Source organism: Mytilus galloprovincialis, chromosome 8 (assembly GCF_965363235.1).
Source record: "Mytilus galloprovincialis chromosome 8, xbMytGall1.hap1.1, whole genome shotgun sequence".
Taxonomy (NCBI): Eukaryota; Metazoa; Mollusca; class Bivalvia; order Mytilida; family Mytilidae; genus Mytilus; species Mytilus galloprovincialis.
The window spans coordinates 15084262-15109066 of NC_134845.1; the positions used below are offsets into that span (position 1 = coordinate 15084262).

A 24805-nucleotide genomic window follows, 5' to 3' on the forward strand; every position below is an offset into this window, starting at 1 on the left:
CAGCAACCCCATTAGTCGGTTTCACAAAATAACTTACGACTAGGATTGATCATAAGTATCATGAGTATACTGAATTGTTCATGACTGACATGATCAATCTTAATCGAAAGTTTTTTGTGAAACTGACTTCTGGTGCAGAGACCGCGTCTCCTACGCATGCATCACCCATCATGCGAAAGTAGTTTCATTCATTACTTCACGATTGGCACATTGATGAAATCGGTAAGTTTTGAATTAAACGACCATTCGGATAACTTAAGATCTATTACCACTTCAACGTACCTGGTGTCAGACCAGAAACAGATACGTCATAATTGTTAAACAATTCATGATGGTGATCGTTAAACATTAAAACATGTATACTGTTGAATGAAAGCATAAATCCCATCAGGTCCTTTTGGATTCTTCTCAGTTAAAATAGTACTTATGAAAAACGTTTGTCCCCTATGAGCTTACTTCAATGGTGTTGGTCAAGGTAATTTACCATGAGGTTGTGGGCACATCAATTTGGAATACGATGCACATGTTGATTATGGTGTGAAATTTTATGCAAAGATAGTATTTTGGTCCCGACTTCACGGTTCACTGAACAAACAGTTACAGTGCGAGAAGGCATATTGCTTTTTGTGCAAATAATCTTGTTTTTAATTAATTATTATCTGTATTGAATAAATAACATCTCCTATCAATGATTTGTTTGTAATATATTATTGAATCCATGCTGCATACTTACGTTTGCATTTTATATGTTTTGTATTCTAATATGCTAACATATTGACCTTCATAAATATATTCGTGTAAACATATGGGTTTTATTTTAAAAACCAATCATACATATGCATTTTTTCTCGAATTCATCTAAACTACTGTTTGGATTTTTCTTTAATTTTTTTTTATGTTGTATGCCTTAGTTGCAGATGAGACATAATGCTTTTCTACAACAATCTTCCTTGCTTAAATTTCAAATCGTTGATGTCGTTGTTATAGTTGTTGCAAAAACAGGCTGCAATATATATTCATGTATTTTAATATGATTCTGGTACACTCCGGGAATTGATTGTTACACATAAACCGCACTCTTTTGTAGTATAGTTTTACACATAAAACACCTTTAGACTGCTTGAAATATGATTAAGACCTTCATCTGATAAAAATGTATTAACCTTTTATGTTTTGCCCTCCATTTCTCTATAAATCAAAAGCCAAGTTTTAATATGAGAATTATAATTCTACAGAAAAATTATTGCTTAGTTGGCAGGGGACTTACAATAACGTGTGTACCAGAAGATCAACCGAAGAAGAATATTGTCATTATTTTGCATCTTTTTCTTTTAAATTATTTTTTTTTAGAAATGTTATTAATTGTACATGTATTCATTAATTTTATACATTTTTGATTTCATGAAGCCTATATGTGTCATTATAAAACAACTTGCAAATTTCGATTAGGATAAATTTGGAAAATTATGTCATTGTTTTAAAAATTTAAATATGTCCTCCTATTCTATAATATGGTAGCAACTACTTTCAGAAATATGCAATGGGAAAAATGAAAAGTTCCTAAAATATTAACAAATCGAGGTCATCCTCTGATAGGACCACTTCAATGGTGTTACCACAATAAATCATGAATTAAATTACTAAAACAAATTGTTAAATACCAAACAACGGTTACAATTTGTTGTTAAGGTTTAAATTACTACTTATTGCATGACAATATTTTTATAGGTAAGCGTTCTATTTAAACATAACTTTCACAATAAACTCCTACATTTGGATAACTACATATTAACCACGATGAAACACTTAACTTAAAGTTTATATATTAATATGTAGTTATCCAAATGCAGGAGCCACCAAGGGCAGGTGCTTAAACAGTTAAAGGACATAGTAATATATTGTGTAAAATTTCTGTGTAAACATATTTGGATTTGGACGCAGCCTCTAGTACAACTTGTTCCAATGCTCTAAAAAAAAAAAAGAGAATACACAAAACACAGAAACAATGGAATGAATTATTAGTATTTTTTTTTTCAATTTTTTTTTTAAAAGCACACATTTCTTACAAGATATCATTGATTTCATTACTCATTAACCAAATAAACTGGTCTTTAATTGTCAACTAATCAAAATTTGCAAAATATTTCCTAGCACAAAGTATTAATTTACTTCTCTCATTATTTAATCAGGTACAATTAAGAAGAAATGTAACTCATATTCAACTTCAGAACTTGAGCATCTGGGACAAGTTCTATCATGTCGAGGAATTATTATACCCTGATACCTTCATTTTTCAATCTTTTTGGAGTGTGCTGAAACACGCAGCCTTGTCAGATTTTTTTATATTTTGTACATTGTTACGTAACATGTTTTCTTTACTTTGTTATTATCATTCAACAATAATCATTGTGGTAAATAGTTTGTATTTTTGCTGATATTTGTAATTATGCTGCCCTATGGAGAGTCTTTTATTGACAATAAAATTATTGTATAGTGTTTTGCTGTTATACCATCCATTGTAAATATTATGTACACATCGCCATAATGTTGACCACCACATTAAATAGTGCAGTGGGGTATGGTATCATCAAGATGGCTGCCGTTGCCATGGAAACGAAACAAATATGAAAAAATCCAGTTTTTTGTTTTGGTGAACTGTTTCGATATGCTTGAACTCAGAAACATTATATTTTAATACAATGTAGGTGCCCACTATATACAGGTGTTGGATGATTTTGACACTCATTGGAACTACTATGTTGCCATGGAAACTACACCAAAAATGTCAAAAATATCAAAATGCTCCAAACTTAACGAAACTTCACAGTAACGATGAGCGATGATGTGGAATTTGGCGTTGGAATTTCCAAAATGTCTGTTGTTACCATGGAAACAATGCAAAAAGGTCAAAACTTTCAAAAAAAATTTAAAATGCTGCTAACTGGATGAAACTTTACAGAAATGGTCACTGGCATAAGCAGAGTTGACTTTTGAAGTTGGAATTTTAAAATGGCCGCCGTAACCATGGAAACAACAAAATTGTTTAAAATATCAAAATGCTCCAAACTTAACGAAACTTTACAAAAATGATAATTTGCATGTGTAGATTCATTCTTTGACTTTGGAATTTTCTAAATGGCTGCCGCTCGCCTGGCAATGGGGGAAGGGTGCCATCCGCTATTTCTTGCAATCGCAAATCTAGTTTACATTACTGTTGTGTTCTGGAAGGTTTTAACAATAATTTTTATTCTGGCGTGGTTTTTTGTCGAGGGTAATTTAGTAACCATTGATATATTATCGTTACAAGTCTGTTATGTGTTGATAGACATTGGCAAATTTTAGTATTCAACCAATAAATGCTGTTTACTCAATTGTTACGATATTACAGTTTATGAATATTATAATATTTCTACAGTTATGTATTCTCCGATTTAATGAAAGATCTTGTTTTGTTATGCAGACCTTCGAAATGTATTGTATATTGAAGAAGAAAAACATAATGATCAATTTTATAACTACAATGTAGTCTTATGACGAAGAGTTTGTATATTTATTAAGAAATGAAGAACTTTGTCGGGTAGTTGCTTAATCCTACTTTAATGCTTTCTGAAGCAGAACAAATTTCTTTATTTATGTATAGCTAGTTGATGTTATTTAATCTCAAATAGTTTTTAAAATCAGGTAAACTATTGTATATAATGATATTTATTATCACCCATATATAAATATGAAATTTGTTCTTTTACATAAATATTTAAGCAGGTTTTAGAAACTATTGACAAATTCCTTCAAATAATTAAAGAAACAACAAACATGGCTTCCAATGCTTCACTTTTAGACTTGTACCTTAAGTTTGACCTAAGAATTTTGTGTTATAGTAGTCTCAGGTTTGACATAAGCGGTCATCTTAGTACCAGAATCTATAACAAACGAGACGATTTTAATTTTGAAATTATTATTTCCCCCCACCATAGCAGAAATATACCAACTAAACATGCTTTCCCAAATCAATCGGTATCCCAGAGCTTGCAGCTGATACTCAGACTTAATGAAACTCAACCGTGTCTAGAGCAGAAAGTTGATGAGCCAAGGTTATGTCAAAGAATGTCTCCTTCTTTTTGCTATATATGTTAATCGGAAGATACAAAGATCTTGATGATGACTATTCCGTATCAACTTCACAAATAATGCATGATGGTATTGAAGTATAGATACAAGGTACTGACGTTGTGTATCGTCTTAATTACGTGTTGCATGTATAGTGTTCCCTTTTTTAATTTGTCCTTGTACATTTTAAACCTTTACTGTTTATTCCACTTTTTGTAATATACTTTTGGCGTGGTTCGGTACTTATACATTCCGCCATCGTGTTATTGTTCAATGGTCATTATTGAATTTTTATATTTCATTTTATCTCGTGGACTTTGTCTTAAGAGTGTCTATATACCTTTTTGTTTTTCTTTGTTGAAACAGTTATTTGTCTTTAAAGTGATTAAGTTTATGTTACAATGTTGACTGCTGTGCCCAAATTTTTGACATTGTACAAATTACATGAATTATGTCTATATAAGAAAAGAAGATGTGTATGATTGACAATGAGACAACTCTCCACAAGAGACCAAATGACACAGGAATTGACAGCTATGGGTCAACATACGGCCCTCAACAATGAGCAAAGCCCATACCGCATAATCAGCCATAACAGTCTGTTTATTTTGCTCACACATTGTCAATATAATGGCCGTGAGGTATGTGTATCCCCTATTATGACAGATCCAAAATTAATTAAAATTATCTTACGTTTTCAGTAAGACAACAATCAGTCAAAGACCAACTAGACAATGAACAATTACAAGTCACCTTTTGACTCACACCATAGAATAAAACCCATACCTTATAGTGGGCTATAAAAGGCCCCGGGATGACGAAGTTTGAAAACACTGGTTGCTACGTCATGTATATTTAACACGAGACAAACTAGCCTGTGTCGCTCACCTTGTTTATTTGCATATTCAACGAAGGACACTTTCCAACATTGTAGACGAGAATAAAATGCAGGGGCGGATCCAGGATTTTGGAAAGGGGGGGGCGAAGTTTTTTTTAATTTAAATTTTTGGCACCTTTTTTTGGCTAAAAAACATGAAATAAGTGTAATATTTACTTTTTTAAGGATTCCTGGCGTGGTACATGTATATTTTGTAGTTCCTGAAAGGTGTGAGGATTGGACATTTTCGATGCTGTATTCTCCCTATTAATTGTCTATCATAAAATGATAGTACGGATTTCAAGCTATTTACTGATAAATTTGATGTGGTAATTTTCAATAAAAAAAGACATGGAAAATTCTCGCTGGTTTGCTGTAAGTTAAGTTATCATAACCTCACAGATTTCTTGTTGTAAACAAGATATAAGTCGGGCTATTCGATAAAATTTACAATACGACGGACACGACTGAGCTAAAAAAGACAAACAAGCAATATTTATCCAAATGTTTGGTTGATATGTTTCATCCAATAAAATTAAGGGATGTGAGGGATTCCAAATCAACGAAAAGCTACAAATGAGTCTGAAATCATCAGACAACGAATATATGAATGACGGTTGAAAAATGTAGACATTAAGGCTACTTCCAGCAGCAGGTTGTAGTATGGTTTTGAAAAAAGTATTAAATACATCAGTTCGGCGAAACAGGCACTTCGGTCAGACATGCAAACCCAGGCCAAAAAAAATCCCGCCCGTTTTTATCTATCATGTTGATTTAATGCTTAATAATTCTGTTGGATTTTTTTTTCTAATAGCAAAAAAAATTGACAAGATTATTGTTTTCAATCCAGATACGGCCAGAATTTTTGTTTCAGAATGCAAAAATTAGAGTCAATTTTTTATCTCTCAAATATCTCCGACTGCCTCTTTAAATCAAATGGTTCGTACCTTAGAATTTAAATCTATCTAGAGATTATACTGACTGGGGATCATTATTCAGCTGTTATTTTAAAATAGGATGCCGATCATGGGGCGTTACGAGTTAAACATGTTTTTGTAGGTAGATATATTGATGAGGAACTTTTTTTCGTGAGAGTGTACTAATATAACTAGCATTACTGTTTTGTGGACTAATGAAATAGAAGTCAATATGTTCTTGCTCAATCCTGTGTCACCTTGAAGATTGTCATGCTCAGCCTAAGCAATTTGTGACAGTAATTTAAATTTCGAAATGACTGAGTGACGTTTTTTCGACGCACTGGTCAACTCCACCATAGTGAATCACATGACTTTCAGTTAGTATACACCAGCGGAAAATATCTTTATAAGTAAAGAATTGTCACATAAAATAAATACACGGGAAATGGCAAAGTTCACGTCGTCTAGTCTGATAAATCATTAAACTTTTACAAAAAAAAATGTCCAAGCAAAAGGGGGGGGGGGGGGGGTACGCCCTCTACGCCCCCCTCTGGGTCCGCCACTGGAATGCATGGTCAAAGGCTCTGTTTTGTTGATCTTGTATTGCTAATCATTTAGACTGTTTAGTTTCTCTCTACTTTCTTCCGGTTTTGCTCAAAAAGCAAAAGAGGATAAAATAAATCCTCATTTAAGGGCAACCACTCTAATAAAGAGTGTTAGTCAACTAACTATATGGGTAAAATTTTACTTGTTCGTAGATCTATCTTACCTTACTTTGGTGATCATTTTGTAATTGAAAGTGTCTACTTATCTATTATGATTTTTATCATATAAGTCAAAACGCAAAAAAAATGACAAAAATCGTCATTAAAGGGCAATACCTACAATAAGGAGTCGTCGGACGATTTCCTTCATGCTCATATTTAGATCATATTAATTTGATTATTCTTTCTGCGACCTGGCTTGAAAAGGTGCTCCTAGTTTTGGAAGTGATAAAAATAACCGATACAAATATATGTCAATATTTAGGACGTGAGAGTGATAAGCCGGAAGGATGATATATTTTAACAGCTTTTTACCTGAGTTTTAAAGGTAAGTCAGTTTAGTTGTAGTTGTTTATTGCTATTCGCAGTTCTCCATTTACATGTTACTCGTCTCAACACATCAAGAGTTAGTTTCGTGACTTTGTCTATCACGTGACTTTACTGTGTTCGTTATTAAGGTTCATGTGGACCCTATGGCTAAAATGGCCGTATTTTCACCTCAAAATTTACTCTGAGTACAGACAATCCTGCGCATCTGTAAAAAAATTTCAGGCATAGCATGCCCTAGATAAATACATTTCAAATATGTTTTATGTTTTAGAAAAAAAAAAAACTTACCAGGATTTTGCCGTGCACTTTTTTTCATTCCTCCAGAAGGTGCCAAAATAAACTAAGTTGGGAAACAGGTTTGAGAACTTCCCCACAGGTAATAATTGAAGTGAGCTGTATTGCTTGACATGGACATGAGATGGACAATAGATACCTGACAATAATTGGTTATTTAAACTGTGTACCTGAGTGGACCATATCAAGGTAAACTCAACTGTTTGTTAATTTTATCATCTTCTGCAGGGACGAAAAAAAGTGTACGGCAAAATCCAGTTAAGTTATGAATTTTCTAAATCATACAATACATTTGAATTCTATTTATCTAGGGCATGCTATGCCTTAAAACTTTTCCAGATGCACAGGTTTGCCTGTACTCAGAGTAAATTTTGAGGTGAAAATACGGCCATTTTAGCCATAGGGTCTACATGAATCTTAATCATGTCAGCTTATTGTCGTTTTATCCAACATGTCTATATTCATATCAAGAAGATTATATTTTTTTATCAAAAGAAAATAATTTGCCTACCATCCACAGGCAATTGTTTCTGTCAATGAGGTGGAAGGGGAAGGGGGAAGGGGTTGGTTTATATCAACACTTGTACGAAAGCTTTAAAATCACGAACGAGTGTGATACTAACACAACCACCCCATCCCCAAATTGACAAAAACAAGTATATATATACCTATTAAGTTTACTGGTTGGTAGATTCGTATAGACTCTATATATATATATATATATATATATATATATATATATATATATATATAAATATGTGTGCTACCACCTTAACCTCTTCATCTTTTAGAAATACGTGCTCTTATGGTGCCATTGTCAACTTTCAAATTTAAGCTTGGTCGTGTAATTTATTCAGTGGCGGATCCAGAACTTTTCATAGGGAGGGGGGGGGGGGGCTCTTGTTGACCTAAGGGGGCACGCTCCAGTCATGCTTCAGTGATTCCCTATATAATTAACAAAATTTTTCCACGAAAAAGGGGTACGGCCCCCCTTTTGGATCCGCCTATGTTATTATTTGGTATAGATAATGTTTTCATGTCATTGATTATAGTTTTTTTTTTTTAAATTCAGTTATCAGTCAATGTCAGTATCGTTTCATCAGGCAATTAATTGAGAAAATTCATTTTATGAAGAAATTTACACATCTTGAATCAGACCGTTAGTTTTTTCGTTTGAATTGTTTTACATTTGTCTGACTTTCGATGTCTTTTATAGCTGACTGTGAGGTATGGGTTTTGCTCATTGTTCAAGGCCCTACGATGTCCCATAGAAGTTGTTTACTTCTATATCATCTGGTCTTTGATGGAATAAAATTGAGAAAGGAAATGGGGAATGTGTCAAAGCAACAACAATTCGACCATGGAGCAGACAACAGCCGAAGGCCACCAATGGGTCTCAATGAAGCGAGAAACTCCCGCACCCGTAGTCGTCCTTCCGTTTGTCTTGTTGGCAATCATACGGTCACATCTTCTCACTTTTAATAATTACAATGAATTGATCTATTTTGTGATTTAAATACTGTGAAAACAAGAACGGCGATTTTTAGGTTGGATTGTTATCTTGTGAACTAGCAAGCAGAAAATCCGATTTAACAAGTTGGCCTTGTATAAAGCAGGGTTCATTTTATTAACATCAACATCGATATATCAACATATTTTTGTCTTTATGATGGTTTAATTTGTCACCGAATGGTAAATTGCAATCTTCATCTTCTTCGTCTTTTGCATCGTTGTCGTCGTCATCCATTTAAGGGGGCAATAGGGGGTCCGTTAACATGTTAACCACACCTCGATTTTGGCAAAAACAGTTAACAACAAATCCAAACATGATAACAGTTAACACAGTGGGTTGAAAACAGTTAACAGTTTAAAATTCATATTACCTACATTTACAATACATGCAATACGTAAGGCGAAGTATATTTTAATGAAATTTCCTGAATGTGACGGAAGTAAACTTTGATCACTCTTACATGTATATTATAAATGAAAATAAGATTTTAATACATTTTAGAGACCTATCGGAATGATGGACTGGTTGTATTTGATATTCTTGTTTATGCTGACATGTTTCATCATAGCTCTAGTCATGATAGTCTTGGGAGACTGTGATCTTTTACTTCAAATCGCTGAAAAATTCGGAAAATCACCAAGTAAGTGTTTGGAGACTGAAAATATCGATCGTATAACAATATTGTATTCTATTGTACGTGTATTTTTAATGTATATATACTTGTAACAGTGTAATTATATCAGATATATTTTAGAATAAACAAATGTTGAACTTACATATTAAGGGTTTAAAACACTGCTCATTTAAAATCCAACAGTTTTATATACATATATATAAATATATATATATACAAGTCTAAATTGAAAACAACGTTCAAACCTATGATTGCGTATGATAAAAACCGCAATTAATTTTAATACGTGTGTATGTAAAACAAAGGAGTCAGTACGTCCGGTAACACCCCTTTTTGGCCCATAAATATAGCAATTTTACAAAATTGTTAACATGTAAACTATTTGTTATTTATTGGAAAGTAAAATGCTTCTGCTACATAAATATGGGCTGTTTTTAACAATACAATGTACATGTACATATATCGGGTACTAGCATCATATAGTCATGCTAAATTACTGAAATCTTCACAATTTTAGCATTTTAGTTAAATTTTAGACGGTTTCTGACTTAAATGAAAGTGGCAACATTTGTGTTCATTCTTAGTATTGAAATATGTAAGTTGTAATCGATGGTAATACATGACATATACAACGGTTGAGGATGAACACGGATGCGGCCACTTTCATTTTTGACAAAAACCATCTGAAAAGTGACATTTTTTTGGCATATATGTCATAGGTTTTTCATACTTAAGCTTGAATCGGAGCGTTTTTAATGAGTTAATCAGTTAAAATCTTCCACCTAAACTAATTGAATCAACTAAAATAGACACTCAAGTGTTTAAAAAGTGTCAAAAATCTTTCGTCAGATGAACCTGCAATATGAGACCAAAATCGCCCCTTACTTTGTAGAGGGGTCTAAATACTGCACAAACAACATTTTCCAAATGACAAAAAAAAGAACATTTATATTTTAACAAAACTTATTTGACTAACAAGTCTAACAACTGATGTTCTTAAACCCGGCTGACTGCCATTGACGATTGCCAAATAAATTGATCACGAGATGTAACAACGTGGATCTTTAATAAATATTGATTTAATACCAAATAGAAATCAATAAACTTGCGGCAAAGATGGTTAACCACAAACATGAGGTGTTAAAAATTGTACACCATATCCGGATTTCGACAATGTCTCTTCAGTGATCGAAAAGTAGTTGGAAGGCCATACAATTTACCTTAATTTATGATAGACTCTTGAATTGTAAGAGTCGAAATAGGATTATATAAACCGGAAGGGAAATATGATTTACAAGCCTAAACGAAATACATGTAGATATAAACTTGCAAGTCTAAATTTAAAACAACGTTCAAACCTATATACTATCAATCCTTCTTATAGATACGAAGACGAGCAGGATTTTTACTGTCTTTTTAGTTAGTGGTTAATAGAGATCAAAACCCTTTGAAAAATTTCTTTTTTTTTTAATCATTTACTAGAAAAGAATATTGTTGTATGAACATATTCAAGTACTTAACAATTGCTTACTCACGTCTGTAGGGTTTCTTGTTAATGAGCATTTATTAGCCTTCTTTCATAGACCTTTCTGTGATTAAAATGAAATGCCAAATTACAACATCGGGAACGGAGCAATGAAGGAAAATGAGTGAGAAAGGCAAATTAGTTCACCAACCCTCTTATAACAATTTTAAGAGAAAGGAACACTTAACATGCTTAATATTAAAATAAGAAAATACCCCAAGGAAAATTCAAATCGGAAAGTCTCCTAAATGGCAAAATCAAAAGCTCAAATATATCAAACGAAAGGAAAACAACCGTCAAATTCGGATTTCTGACATACATGTAGTACAGACATTTCCGTATGTAGAAAATGGTGGAACCATTTGCATCTTAAGTATGTTTTAAATGCAACGTTTACTGAGTTTGAACGTCCCTCTGGTATCTTTCGTCCCTCTTTTACTATCACACGACTTTTCTGGTACTAAAATATGTAAGACTGCTTTTAATAGCATTTCGCTATTGAGTTGTGATTGTCTATTATATTAGACAATAATGATCCACCAAATCGTGATGGTCACCATACAGCATAGGTCGTGTCGATTTCAGTTGTTTTTCTCGTAACTTTGTTAGAGTAGTTGTTTGCGTAAGGAGCACATCCCTATTTACTATGATAACACTGATGTCTTTTCAAAAGTTAATTTTATCTAAAATTAAGATATTTATGCATAAAAAGAGATGTGAGGTACAAACCAATAAGAATGCAACACAGCGACTTAAGTTTCCAAATAACATAAACCGATCGAGGTTTTTTTTCTTGAAAGAATGCGTCCTTGCATTGCCTTCCAACGCGTCGTAATTATTTTGACTAACAAATTATCAACCATTTGTTTTAGTGTTCCTAAAATGCACACAATGTATAGAGTATGTATTTTAGGCTCTTTAAAGAATAAAATAGTTTGGATAACTGGGTCATCTAGTGGTATCGGCGAATGTTTAGCGTATGAATTGTCTAAAGTGGGATGCAAACTGATTCTATCTGCTCGGCGAAAAGACGAATTAGAGCGAGTCAGAGGACAATGTATTGGTAAGGTTTAAATGTCAATTGTATAGGACAAGAAGTAGAAGGTTAGTGATACAGTTGAGCAACTATTTGGAGAAGTCTTTTAACCATATTATTTCTTTCGATTTTGTAAAGCTTTTTACAGTAAATATTGGCATGAAAACATCATATGTTTAATTTAAAAGACAAACAGGGCGGTGGACTTGGATATATAGAATACACTTCTCCCATCGGTAAACTCCTGAAGTCCGTTTGATTATTCGGGATGTAAAAATACACAGCCACGTTCGAATTACAAATAAAAAGATTTAACACAACATATTACTTGCATAAATATAGCAAATCAACTCAACATTCAAGACACAAATAGCGACGAATACGTGTAAATAAAACTGAAGCACATGTCAATCTTAAAACAAACACATTATTAAAAGCTAAATTAAAGAACAAAGCGACACATTAATTGAACGCATAACTATTATACAAGGCACAGTTTTAAATCAAAAGTATATGTATTGCATCCACAAAAGATTGTCGATCAACAGAAAACCGTTGTTTTTTTTTTTTTTTTTGTTACGATACAATTATCACAATTTTTATATCAAACTTCGTGTTTTATACTTACATGTTTTTACATTAAATCTTTAGAGAAATGGGGTGTGAAGGCGGATGATATCTTAGTGGTACCGTTAGATATGGTAGAATTTGATACTCATGCAGCAGCTGTCGAGAAAGTCATTAATAAATTTGGGCAGGTGAGTGAAACGTATTAATTTTCAAAATATTGACATCCACACCCATATGTACATTGTTTAAGATCTTACATCGCGTATTTAAGTTGCGTTTAGTATGTGGTTTGTATTGCTCTTTTGTTTATAAACTTTTCTTATTTTATTTTGTTTTAATGCTGTTTTTATACGACCGCAAAAATTTTAATTTTTTGGTCGTATATTGCTATCACGTTGACGTCGTCGTCCTGCGTCGTCGTCGTCGTCGTCGTCCGAATACTTTTAGTTTTCGCACTCTAACTTTAGTAAAAGTGAATAGAAATCAATGAAATTTTAACACAAGGTTTATGACCACAAAAGAAAGGTTGGGATTGATTTTGGGAGTTTTGGTCCCAACATTTTAGGAATTAGGGGCCAAAAAGGGCCCAAAAAAGCATTTTCTTGGTTTTCGCAGTATAACTTTAGTTTAAGTGAATAGAAATCTATGAAATTTTGACACAAGGTTTATGACCACAAAAGGAAGGTTGGGATTGATTTTGGGAGTTTTGGTTCCAACAGTTTAGGAAATAAGGGCCAAAAAAGGGGCCCAAATAAGCATTATTCTTGGTTTTCGCACAATAACTTTAGTATAAGTAAATAGAAATCAATGAAATTTTAACAAAAGGTTTATGACCACAAAAGGAAGGTTGGGATTGATTTTTGGAGTTGAGGTCACAACAGTTTATGAATTAGGGGCCAAAAAGGGGCCCAAATAAGCATTATTTTTGGTTTTTGCACCATAACTTTAGTATAAGTAAATAGAAATCTATGAAATTTAAACACAAGGTTTATGACCAGATTTTGGGAGTTTTGGTACTAACAGTTTAGGAAAAAGGGGCCCAAAGAGTCCAAAATTGAATAATTGGGGTTCTTTGATATGCCGAATCTAACTATGTATGTAGATTCTTAATTTTTTGTCCCGTTTTCAAATTGGTCTACATTAAGGTCCAAAGGGTCCAAAATTAAACTTAGTTTGATTTTAACAAAAATTGAATCCTTGGGGTTCTTTGATATGCTGAATTTAAAAATGTACTTAGATTTTTAATTATTGGCCTAGTTTTCAAGTTGGTCCAAATGGGGGTCCAAAATTAAACTTTGTTTGATTTCATCAAAAATTGAATAAATGGGTTCTTTGATATGCCAAATCTAACTGTGTATGTAGATTCTTAATTTTTGGTCCAGTTTTCAAATTGGTCTACATTAAGGTCCAAAGGGTCCAAAATTAATGTATCTCCCTCATGCAAAGCTCTGATTCCTTTCACGGATTTGGCTATACTTTTTGGACCTTTTGAATTATAGCTCTTCATCTTTTATATAAGCTTTGGATTTCAAATATTTTGGCCACGAGCATCACTGAAGAGACATGTATTGTCGAAATGCGCATCTGGTGCAAGAAAATTAGTACCGTTAATTTTATTAAACTAAGTTTGATTTTAACAAAAATTAAATTCTTGGGCTTATTTGATATGCTTAACTAAATATGTACTTTGATTTTTGATTATGGGCCCAGTTTTCAAGTTGGTCCAAATCAGGATTCCATATCAAGTATTGTGCAATAGCAAGAAATTTTCAATTGCACAGTATTGCACAATAGCAAGAAATATCTAATTGCACAATATTGTGCAATAGCAATTAATTTTCAATTGGAGTTATCTTTCTTTGTATAGAATAGTAGTTGATAATATATGTTGGAAATTTGCCAGACATGACTATGATGTCATTTTCTATTTTTATTTGCCAATAACTTTATGTAAATAACTTCATTGGAAATTTGCCAATATAAAATGTTGCTGATGAAGCTTTTTTTCCTTATCTTATCTAAAATGTTTTTAGATAATGTATGTTGGACATTTGCCAGACATGACTATGATGTCATTTTCTATTTTTATTTGCCAATAACTTTATGTAAATAACTTCATTGGAAATTTGCCAATATAAAATGTTGCTGATGAAGTTTTTTTTATTGTTTTATACAATAAACAATGTATATTCACTTTTACTACCAACCAATCTTTACCATTCAGTGATAACAAGCACTTTATTTTACATTTTAATATTTTATGATGTATTTAAAAGAGTAGTTATTGTTGCAAACTCCATTAGAAATTTGAATTGATATCAGTTTTGGAAGAAGGGAAACGGGGATGTGAAAAAAAAGGGGGGGGTTTAAATTTTTCTCATTTCAGATTTCATAAATAAAAAGAAAATTTCTTCAAACATTTTTTTGAGAGGATTAATATTCAACAGCATAGTGAATTGCTCAAAGGCAAAAAAAAAACTTTTAAGTTCATTAGACCACATTCGTTCTGTGTCAGAAACCTATGCTGTGTCATGATCAACTATTTAATTTTAGATTTAAAAAGTTTGAAGAAGAAATCTTTAATTGATTTGTAAAATCTTGACATTTGTTTTGTGTAAAAAAAAACCCATGTAATGTCAAAAATTTGATCACAATCCAAATTCAGAGCTGTATCACACTTGAATGTTTTGTCCATACTTGCCCCAACTGTTCAGGGTTCGACCTCTGCGGTCGTATAAAGCTGCGCCCTGCGGAGCACCTGGTTTTGTTTTGTTTATCTGAACACGTTTCAGTATATGTTTGTAAATTTTCAGTTGTGTTTATTAATTCTATCACTGTATGCTGACCGCCCAGTGACAAACATGCCATGATGACGAGAACAATTATTGCAAAGGGAAGGTTTTGCAAAGAGAATCTACTAGAATTAACGGTGAAATGAGTGTGTAATGGATAAGGGAAATCAATTGTGCCATTCAACAGGTCACATATGCACCTTCACTACGCATCGATTTTAATGCTCCAATTCCAACTGGACGTAACTATGTATTCATACATCAATCATCTCCTACTTTAATGAAAAAATAGCTACCGGCAATGACGGCCATGTTTCTATACTTCAGTTATCTATAAGAGTTCGTTCTTTGTTCTTTCGTCACACTTCTGTGCATACCATAGCGAGAAAAACTATTGTACAGAGGTGACTATTAGGCTAACAATTGTTATGACAAAAGTTATGCCACACTTACTTTCATACATTACTGTGAATTACTATACTACTTATTGTTTTATATCAGACATTTATTATGACCAAAACAGTTTTTAGTGAACAAATAATTTTAACTTTAACAGAAGTCATGGTGATGTGGTGAACACAACAACTGTTTCTATTATGTATAAAAAAGATGTGGTATGATTGCCAATGAGGCCAATTATCAACTCTTCGCAAGAGACCAAATGATAAAGAAATTAACAACTATAGGTAACCGTACGGCCTTCGACAATGAGTAAAACCCATACCACATATTCAGCTATAAAACTCCCCGAAATGACAAATGTAAAACAGTTCAAACTAGAGAACTAACGGCCTAGCTCATGTACAAAAAATGAGCAAAATACAAATAAGTAACACATCAACAAAAGACAACCACCGAATTACAGTGCTTGTTCGAACAAAAAGGATTTTCCTTTTCGACAATTGACGTATACTTTAGAGATGATTTTGATAGGACCTGTGTTTCAGAATCGTTTACACTTTGTTTCTCATGATTGACATTAAGGTCAACAACAATGGGCGACCGCTGGGTTTTTTAATCGTTTCCTTTTTATTTCGGTAGGTTGACATTTTAGTCAACAATGCTGGACGATCACAGAGAGCTGAATGGATAAAGACATCATTAGAAGTGGACCAACAAGTTTTGAATGTAAATGTACTTGGAGTGCTCTCCCTTACAAAGCTTGTTTTACCGTACATGATCAAAAGGAATGAAGGACATATTGTAAACATGAGCAGTATTGCTGGGAAAATAGGTACATTCACAATATAATTTTCAAACGATGGATGAAACAAAATGAAAACAATTTAAATTACATTAGATTTATTGTTTGAAGTTTATTTACCAAGGATTTGTATAGTAAGACAATTACTATACAAATCCTTGATTTTACTGAATTATTGTATGGACACTTTTATTAACTGTTTGAACATTATATGTCTTCATTAGATCATATCTAAAAGAACATTTCTGGATTTACATTTGCTGATAACCGAGCTTGGAAAAAAATTGATAGCAAATTGAATATGTAATGGCAATTTCTAATAACCTTAACGACTAATTTAAAAAATTATCTGTTAGGATTTTACAGTTTTAAAATGTTACCAAAAATATTAAAAGCTGTTACAAAATGTGATACTTAGTGAGCCATGACTATAAACATGCAGCTGAAAATTGATGCCATGATTTTAAAATGTAAAAAGGTATAATAAAAATACTGAACTCCAATTGAGCACTTAATGTGAAAATGATATTTTGACATTCATTCAAAAAGCCAACAGCTTACCTAAGCATTGGGATGCAAAATCTTTCTAAAATAAGTTTTTGGAATCTTTGAAAATGTACATACTCTGAAAAATATGATTTGTAAGGGAAGTTTTATCTCATAACTATTGTTCATTACAATATATGTATAAAGAGCTTGTACGAAACATATTTAATGAAATCTGAAGAATCATTGAATATCGTTTGCATTTTACAGGGGCGCCGTTTTCTGGATCTTACACTGGAGCTAAACATGCAATTCAGGTAATTAATTCCATTTCTACTTAAATGAGGTATCTGTTTGCCTGTTTTGCTTTGATACATTTTTTTTTTATTATTTTAGTAGCTCTAAAAAGTATCTGTATCCCAAAATGTGTTTGTACTCTTATATAATAAACAAAAAACACCATGATATTATTAAAATGTCTTCTTTATTCATACCTGCTAACTGTCACTATTTGCGGGGGATTTCCACCATGGAGGCTCCCAAATGGAAATTTTAAAAGAGCAATTGTGTCCATAATTTAAACAAAACAATTAATTTTAGAATGGCTATAGGCTTGTAAAAGTATAAAGAAGCTAAAAAACAACATTAAAATATATTTGAAGGCCCCCTTAAAGGTTTTGTAGGACTATGAGAGCCATCTTGCACGCAAAACCCCCATGGGCATTTTGAAAAGTTGGCAGGTATGTTTATTTAAAGTCGTTTCTGATAAAGATATGCAAAAATTATCTTGATTATTTTTCTAACTCTAAATAATTTGTTCAATTCATCAATGTAATACATTTTACAGGGTTGGTTTGATGCCTTGAGAATTGAGGTTCTCGAAAACAACATAGCTGTAACAAATCTGTGCCCAGGACCAGTATTTTCAAATCTTTTGGATATTGCTTTCGTAGGGGAAGCTGGAAAAGTAAATATGATTATTTTTCACTGATTTTTACTCCCTGTAATCTCTGGAGCTTTTGGATACCCAAAAGGTATTTGCCATTGTCCTTACAAATTTGTAGTTTAATGAGAGAGATTTGGGCTTTTTCCCTGCAAAATAAATTGAATTAAGTTATGACGGGTGTACAAAGCTCTGGGAATATCCAAAAGACATTTTGAGCTATACGTCAACGGGTAGAATAAAAGACATACAGAGGGCAGTCTTCGACAAAAAAACAAATATCCTTATATCATCCCAATTATCGAAGTTACAATATTATGCATCATTGCATTGTGAAATATGTCTGTTAACTTGCCAATGATTGATTGCCCCATTGTTGCCACATATACCATGTTTAAAATTATGAATTATTTGCTTATTTGAGTATGCGTAGATGATATAATTTGTATATAACTCAACTTTGAAACAATCTGTATTAAATTTGCTGTATAATTGCTATATATTTTGTGAGAATAACTTTGGTGATTCGTAGGGGACAAATTGATATGATCTTCAAGCTTACAATTTATTATGGTGATAAATAGGTGCTGAAGCAGAAAATGGAGCCAACTGACAAACGGATGAAAACAACACGTTGTGCAGAATTAAGTGCCATAGCCATAGCCAACAAACTTGATGAATGCTGGATTGCCTTGAATCCTGTCCTTTTTCTTACATATGCAAACCAATATTCCCCTGTTTTGGGCAAATTGTAAGTATACTATTTCTAAACTAAGTATAGCTAGCAGCATGACAGTATGTACACTGTTCCTCGCTTGCAGAAAAAGTATTATGGTTCAAATTTATGTTATAATAAAGTCAAAATGTAAATAAAGAAAGCTTGTTTTTTTATGCATAATTGTATCATTAAGATGCAGCTTATCAATGCATTTTTGTGAAGCTTTGTTAAAGATATTTGACAGACATTAGCAATAGTGATATACATGTTGTTTTTTTTTCTTCAAAATAAGAAAGAGCCTATAACCCATCTGATGTCAGCTTAACTCTGAATATTAATTGTGATATTTTAGGAATTCAATCTCTTCCCATGAAGGATTCAATGTTTCTTGTTATACAGAGAAGTTATTTTTTTCATGTTTAATCTCGTATATTTGATTTACAAAAATGCTGCCAACTACATCAGACATCTTTACATTAAACGTAAATCTAATATCAAAATCGTCCTTTACGACCTCTTTTTTTATTTCAAAGAAGGAAAACGTGCATGTCTACTTTTAGCCAATGCCTTCTGTCGACGAAAACAGATATCTATTGAGGCAGCCTCTATCAAGTTAAGGTCAATTTCTGCGCCTTGAATCAACCTATAAGAAAAGGTGTACACACAACTTATTCTGTAGATTTTATTTCTATTGATATTTTCCAATCTTAGTCTTAATTGAAATAGACTTGCATATAATTATGCATAATAACATATTCTTTATATAACATATTTAAATATAAATGACAATTTTGATTCTTTAAGTGTGTCTTTAGTTTCATGAATGTATTTATTGTAGAATAAGAGTTTGTTTTTCACTTTGACTTTTATCATATTTATTTTTTAGTGTTGGAAAAAAGTTTGGTTTGAAGATAATGAAGAGGTTGAGAGAAGGTCGTTAAAAAAATAAAATGTGTTCAGTGGGGTTCTGTTTTTGTAAAGACACATACAATTATTGAAAGACTTCAAATTGTTTAAAAAGGGCTATTTTCATATTTATTGTATGTTTTTATTGTATGCATATTAAAGATGATTTACTAAACGGCTGCTTTGAAAGTACCTTTAAATTACCTTTTCTAGGATTGTTGTGAATCAGATGCGGAAATTCGAAAGATCTGTTGGCGTATATACAATCTGAGTTTCTTTCCTTTTGCAATAGGCCACAGAAGTATACCAGTGTTCAATAGTCATAAATCGATTAAGCGAAAACAAATTCGGAACACAAATTAAAACCGAGGGAAACACGTCAACTATAAGAGAAAATAAACGAGCAACAAAAACACTAAACTGAATAAAACCAGATGCTCCGCACGGCGCAGCTTTATACAACCGCAGAGGTCGAACCCTGAACAGTTGGGGCAAGTATGGACACAAAATTTAAGCTTGATACAGCTCTGAATTTGGATTGTGATTAAATAGTTGACACAACATAGGTTTCTGACACAGAATGAATGTGGTCTAAGAACTTAAACTTAAAAACTTTAAAATTTCAAATTGGACATTTACCTAATATGGTCCAATATCCAAAATCTAAATACATGGTTAATTTCAGCATATCATAGAACCCCAAGAATTCAATTTTTGATGAAATCAAATGATGTTCAATTTTAGACCCTTTAGATCTCAATGTTGACCAATTTGATTTCCGGGCCCAAATATTAAAAATCTAAATGCATGGTTAGATTCGGCATATTGAAGAACCCCATATACTCACTTTTTGTTGAAATCAAACAAAGTTTAATTTTGGACCCCGATTTGGATCAACTTGAAAACTGGGCCCATTATCAAAAATCTAAGTACATGTTTAGATTCAGCATATAAAAGAACCCCAAGAATTCAATTTTTGTTAAAATCAAACTAAGTTTAATGTTGGACCCTTTGGACCTTAATGTAGACCAATTTAAAAACAGTACCAACAATTAAGCATCTAAATACACGGTTAGATTTGGCATATCAAAGAACCCCAATAATTCAAAGTTTAATTTTGGCCCCTATTGGCCAAAACTCCCAAAATCAATCCCAACCTTCCTTTTGTGGTCATAAACCTTGTGTTAAAATTTCATGGATTTCTATTTACTTATACTAAAGTTATTGTGCAAAAACCAAGAAAAATGCTTATTCGGGACATTTTTTTTGCCCCTAATTCCTAAACTGTTGGGACCAAAACTACCAAAATCAATCCCAACATTCCTTTTGTGGTCATAAACCTTGTGTTAAAATTTCATAGATTTCTGTCTACTTATACTAAAGTTATAGTGCGAAAACCAAATGTCTTCGGACGACGATGCCAACGTCATACCAATATATATATATATTATATATACGACCAAAAAAGTCTCAATTTTTGCGGTCGTATAAAAACAACCAACATACATAGAAACGGGCAATTAAATAGCAACTGCCATATTTCTGACTAGATATAAGACATTTTAAGAAAAAAATAATTGTTTGAACCTGACTTAGAGAGTTGATTTCTTTACTATTTACATTAGCATACCACAATCTTGTCTTATAAAATAAACAAAAGAAGAGAACAAATATAAGTTTTAACATAAAAAAAAATAATGGCAAAGGTAAATACAAATAGCTTGTTCTAGGGGGGGGATAAACATTAACTTGTAAAACTAACATTCTGATTAATTATTGGTCATTATTAATCTATTATTATGGTCTTGTTAGTGCAATTCCAGATATCTGGAAGAAAACCATTTCAGATCATGGTAGATTAGATATTATTGAAAATGATATTGTAGAAAAATTCAAAAATGATAAAAAAAAAAAAAAAAGACACTGTAAATATGTTTATCAATTATTTCTGGAAAAAATTAAAGAAAATCCTTTAAGGTCACAAAATAAATGGTCTGAAGATTTATGTGTTAAGATTGATGATTTGGGGAAAATTTATTCGATGGCATTTCAAGCAACAAAAAACACTAAACTTCAGAATTTTCAATTCAAGGTATTACATAGAATTGTATACACAAACTCTTTTCTTTATAAATGTGGTTTAATAGAAGAAACAGAAATGTGCACTTTCTGCACTGAAACCAAGGAAAGCTTTTTGGGAATGTATATACAGCAAAAATATTTGGATAGCACTTCAAGATTTATTATTAAAATGTGGATTTAGCCTTAAACATATAGAGGCAAAAGATGTTATTTTTGGTACTGGGGAAACTTTTGACCCATATAATGTAGTACACCATATAATGTTGATTTAAAAATTTTATATTTATAGCTGTAAAAACGCAGGAGAAAAAACCTTCTGTGAAAGGTAGTATTGCATATTTAAAATACTGTATAAGAATAGAACAACGTACAGTAAATTTCTTATCGCCTACACAAAAAGAATATATAGATAAAAAATGGTTGCCATTACAATCTGTCCTAGGTGATTTAAATATTTTATAACTGGTACGAAAATTATAGTTATATTTTGTTGTATGTCTTGATATTTAGAGTTGTCATATAATGAAAATATCTTTAAGATCATACTTGAAACTGTACATGTGTGTAATCCTGCTTGATTGTTTTCTGTCTTTATGTCAAAAATAAACAAATTGCAAAAAAAAACACTCTGATTAAAACAAAATATTCTTTTAAACTGACATAATCAAAATTTCTGATTTATTTTAAGTTGAGGCGATATTTTTTTTTCAACAATCGACATAGGGAACCAATAGTGCCCTTTTATTTGCTGACTTGAACTTCAAGTTCCGCTTTAAAGATGATGTCTTCTCTCTAAATAATCAGAAGTTTGGTAACTATAGTGAACGCATCTTTTCAATCGGATTTGAAAAAAAACCCGGATTCTACAGATAATTAAGTCAGCCTCATGTCTTGACTAGAAATTGACAATGCGGGTTTGATTTAGAACAAACCTTTACAACATAAGGGACGAGTTAAGCCTTCCAATCGTGAACTTTCCATTTATATGTAACACATTTCAGCATCTCCTAGTTGAGACAATATTCCCATGTGTATGTTTTCCATCTTTATGGGTTTTTTTTCTCAACCATATGTTCCGATAAAACTGCCTCTAAGGGAACTAACATCTTACCATTTCCGTATCCATCAAAGGTAAATGAGAAAAATAACATTTTGATTAATATTTGCGCCAGATTACCATGGATATTTTCGCGATTAAGCTGTACAATACGTCCTCATTTTAGTATTTCAGTCATTCCCAAAAAATGGGTACAATTCGAATGTAGACACTGTTAAAAAATAAATTTCAACTGAGCAGAGAGAGAGTGTTGTTTTCTTCTGTGTCTATATCTAGTCTGTCATTTTTTTAATTTTTACTTACACCATTTTAGTTGTTTTCTAGTTTTAGCATTTTTTGTAAGACAAGGTAAGTATGAACGTATCGGAGGTTAGTGTTGTATAAAGTCATCTTAAAAATTGCATTAGAGAAAAACACAAGATTTAAATCCAGGCTCATGTGAAATGGGTTACATTTACCACCATAGCAAACTGATTTATACGTATTATTCTGTATATATTGAAAGCAAATACAAATGTTAAGGTCTGAATTAATATAGTGTTTAAAAAATAATTCAAATAAGTAGTTTTCACAACTTATTTAGTAATAAATTGAAACTAATGAAATGTTATGCTGTATGATATTTTAGTTTCATAATACAGCTTTCCAGGAAAAACCCTATTATTTATGTTTTGAATCATTTGTATGTATTTTTTATGCTTGTATTATTCCACACCCCCATCTTTGTTACGGAGGTTGATATCAAACCAGTATCTGAATGCTGATACATAGTAACACTTAACTCTTTAGTGCTAGCTTTTCTAAACAATTTATTGACATTACAAACTAAAAAAACTGTTTTCTATCAAGTTATATGTTTCTTTTAGTCAAATGGACTTGTTCTTGTCAAAATCTCCGTAACGATTCATGAACTTTCACTCAAAAATATGTTTTATCTAAACCGAATACTGTTCAACTTAATTTTATTAGCTCTATACAGTTAATGTCATCTTCCTTCACACCATAATGTATGTATTATACTCAATTATGAAGTTTTGGAGTCAAAATAGTTTCATTTCGAAAATTTCTATCCTCCGTAACGACATTTAAAACCTCCATAACGGACAATTCCAGTTCTTACCAACAGCAAACATATAAATGAATGTAAATATTGGAATTAAATGACAAACAAGACAACAGAATTAAACATTTTTCTTAGTAAATCGTTATCTAAAAAGAGTAAAGTCCTGTTAGAGAAAAACAACTTTTTTTCCTTAAATTTCTATCCTCCGTAACGTAAATCTATGATGTCGTCTATGATTGACATCACCTTTTGATTTTTATTAGTGATAATTGATGGACTGATTTGGTATCTATAACAATGTACGAGAATTTCAATTGGTATGATCGTGTTTACATGCATCTTTAGATTTTTTTTATTTGCATAACCTCCGTTACATTGATGAGTCCTAAATAATCTTGAAAATGTTTGCCATAAAGTTATGATTGTCGTCGTAATTACACAAGTTGTGTTGTAGACTATTTTAAATCTAAGAAAATGGCTGATATAACGTTTATTAAACGTTATAATGTTGCTCACATAATAGGGAAAAAACAAGTTAACCTACCTTTCTCAAAACAACATTTTTTTTCTCAAAATCTGTATTTTGTTTGTCTGTTTTCTTTATAATAAATGATGTCTGCTACAAAAATGACTTTCGGCAGTGTCGGCAGCCGCTGATACTGATAAAAAAAGTCTGACAACTTAACTGTAAATAACTGCGTCACGGAGGTTATTTAAACGGAGGTTAGTTTTATTTACATTATACATGGAAATATGTAACAATATTGTTGAGTTGCTTTCTCAAAACTGATTATTGAGAAGCTTTATGGGTGCTTTCAATGAAATAATCATCAATTTGATTTGTTCTTGGTTAGTGCGTTCCAAGATACGCGTTACGTAGGTTGGATTCTTATATGCGACAATCGAAAAAAAGAGAAAGAGAAGATTTTTTTTTATTTTTCGTTTCATTGCAATAAAAGTTAAAGGCAGGATTTTAAAATTTGATGT

General features: G+C 31.9%; 1 protein-coding gene across 1 annotated transcript; it reads left to right on the forward strand.

The window, feature by feature from the left end:
* The first annotated feature begins 6909 nt into the window (after positions 1–6909).
* On the forward strand, positions 6910–19791 carry LOC143085136 (dehydrogenase/reductase SDR family member 7-like). Its single transcript, XM_076261320.1, has 9 exons — positions 6910–6993; positions 9304–9442; positions 11875–12024; positions 12649–12755; positions 16401–16593; positions 17320–17366; positions 17897–18016; positions 18577–18743; positions 19597–19791. The coding sequence occupies exons 2-9, from the start codon at positions 9316–9318 to the stop codon at positions 19649–19651; spliced, it is 966 nt and encodes a 321-aa protein (XP_076117435.1). The 5' UTR covers positions 6910–6993; positions 9304–9315; the 3' UTR covers positions 19652–19791.
* Positions 19792–24805: the final 5014 nt, after the last annotated feature.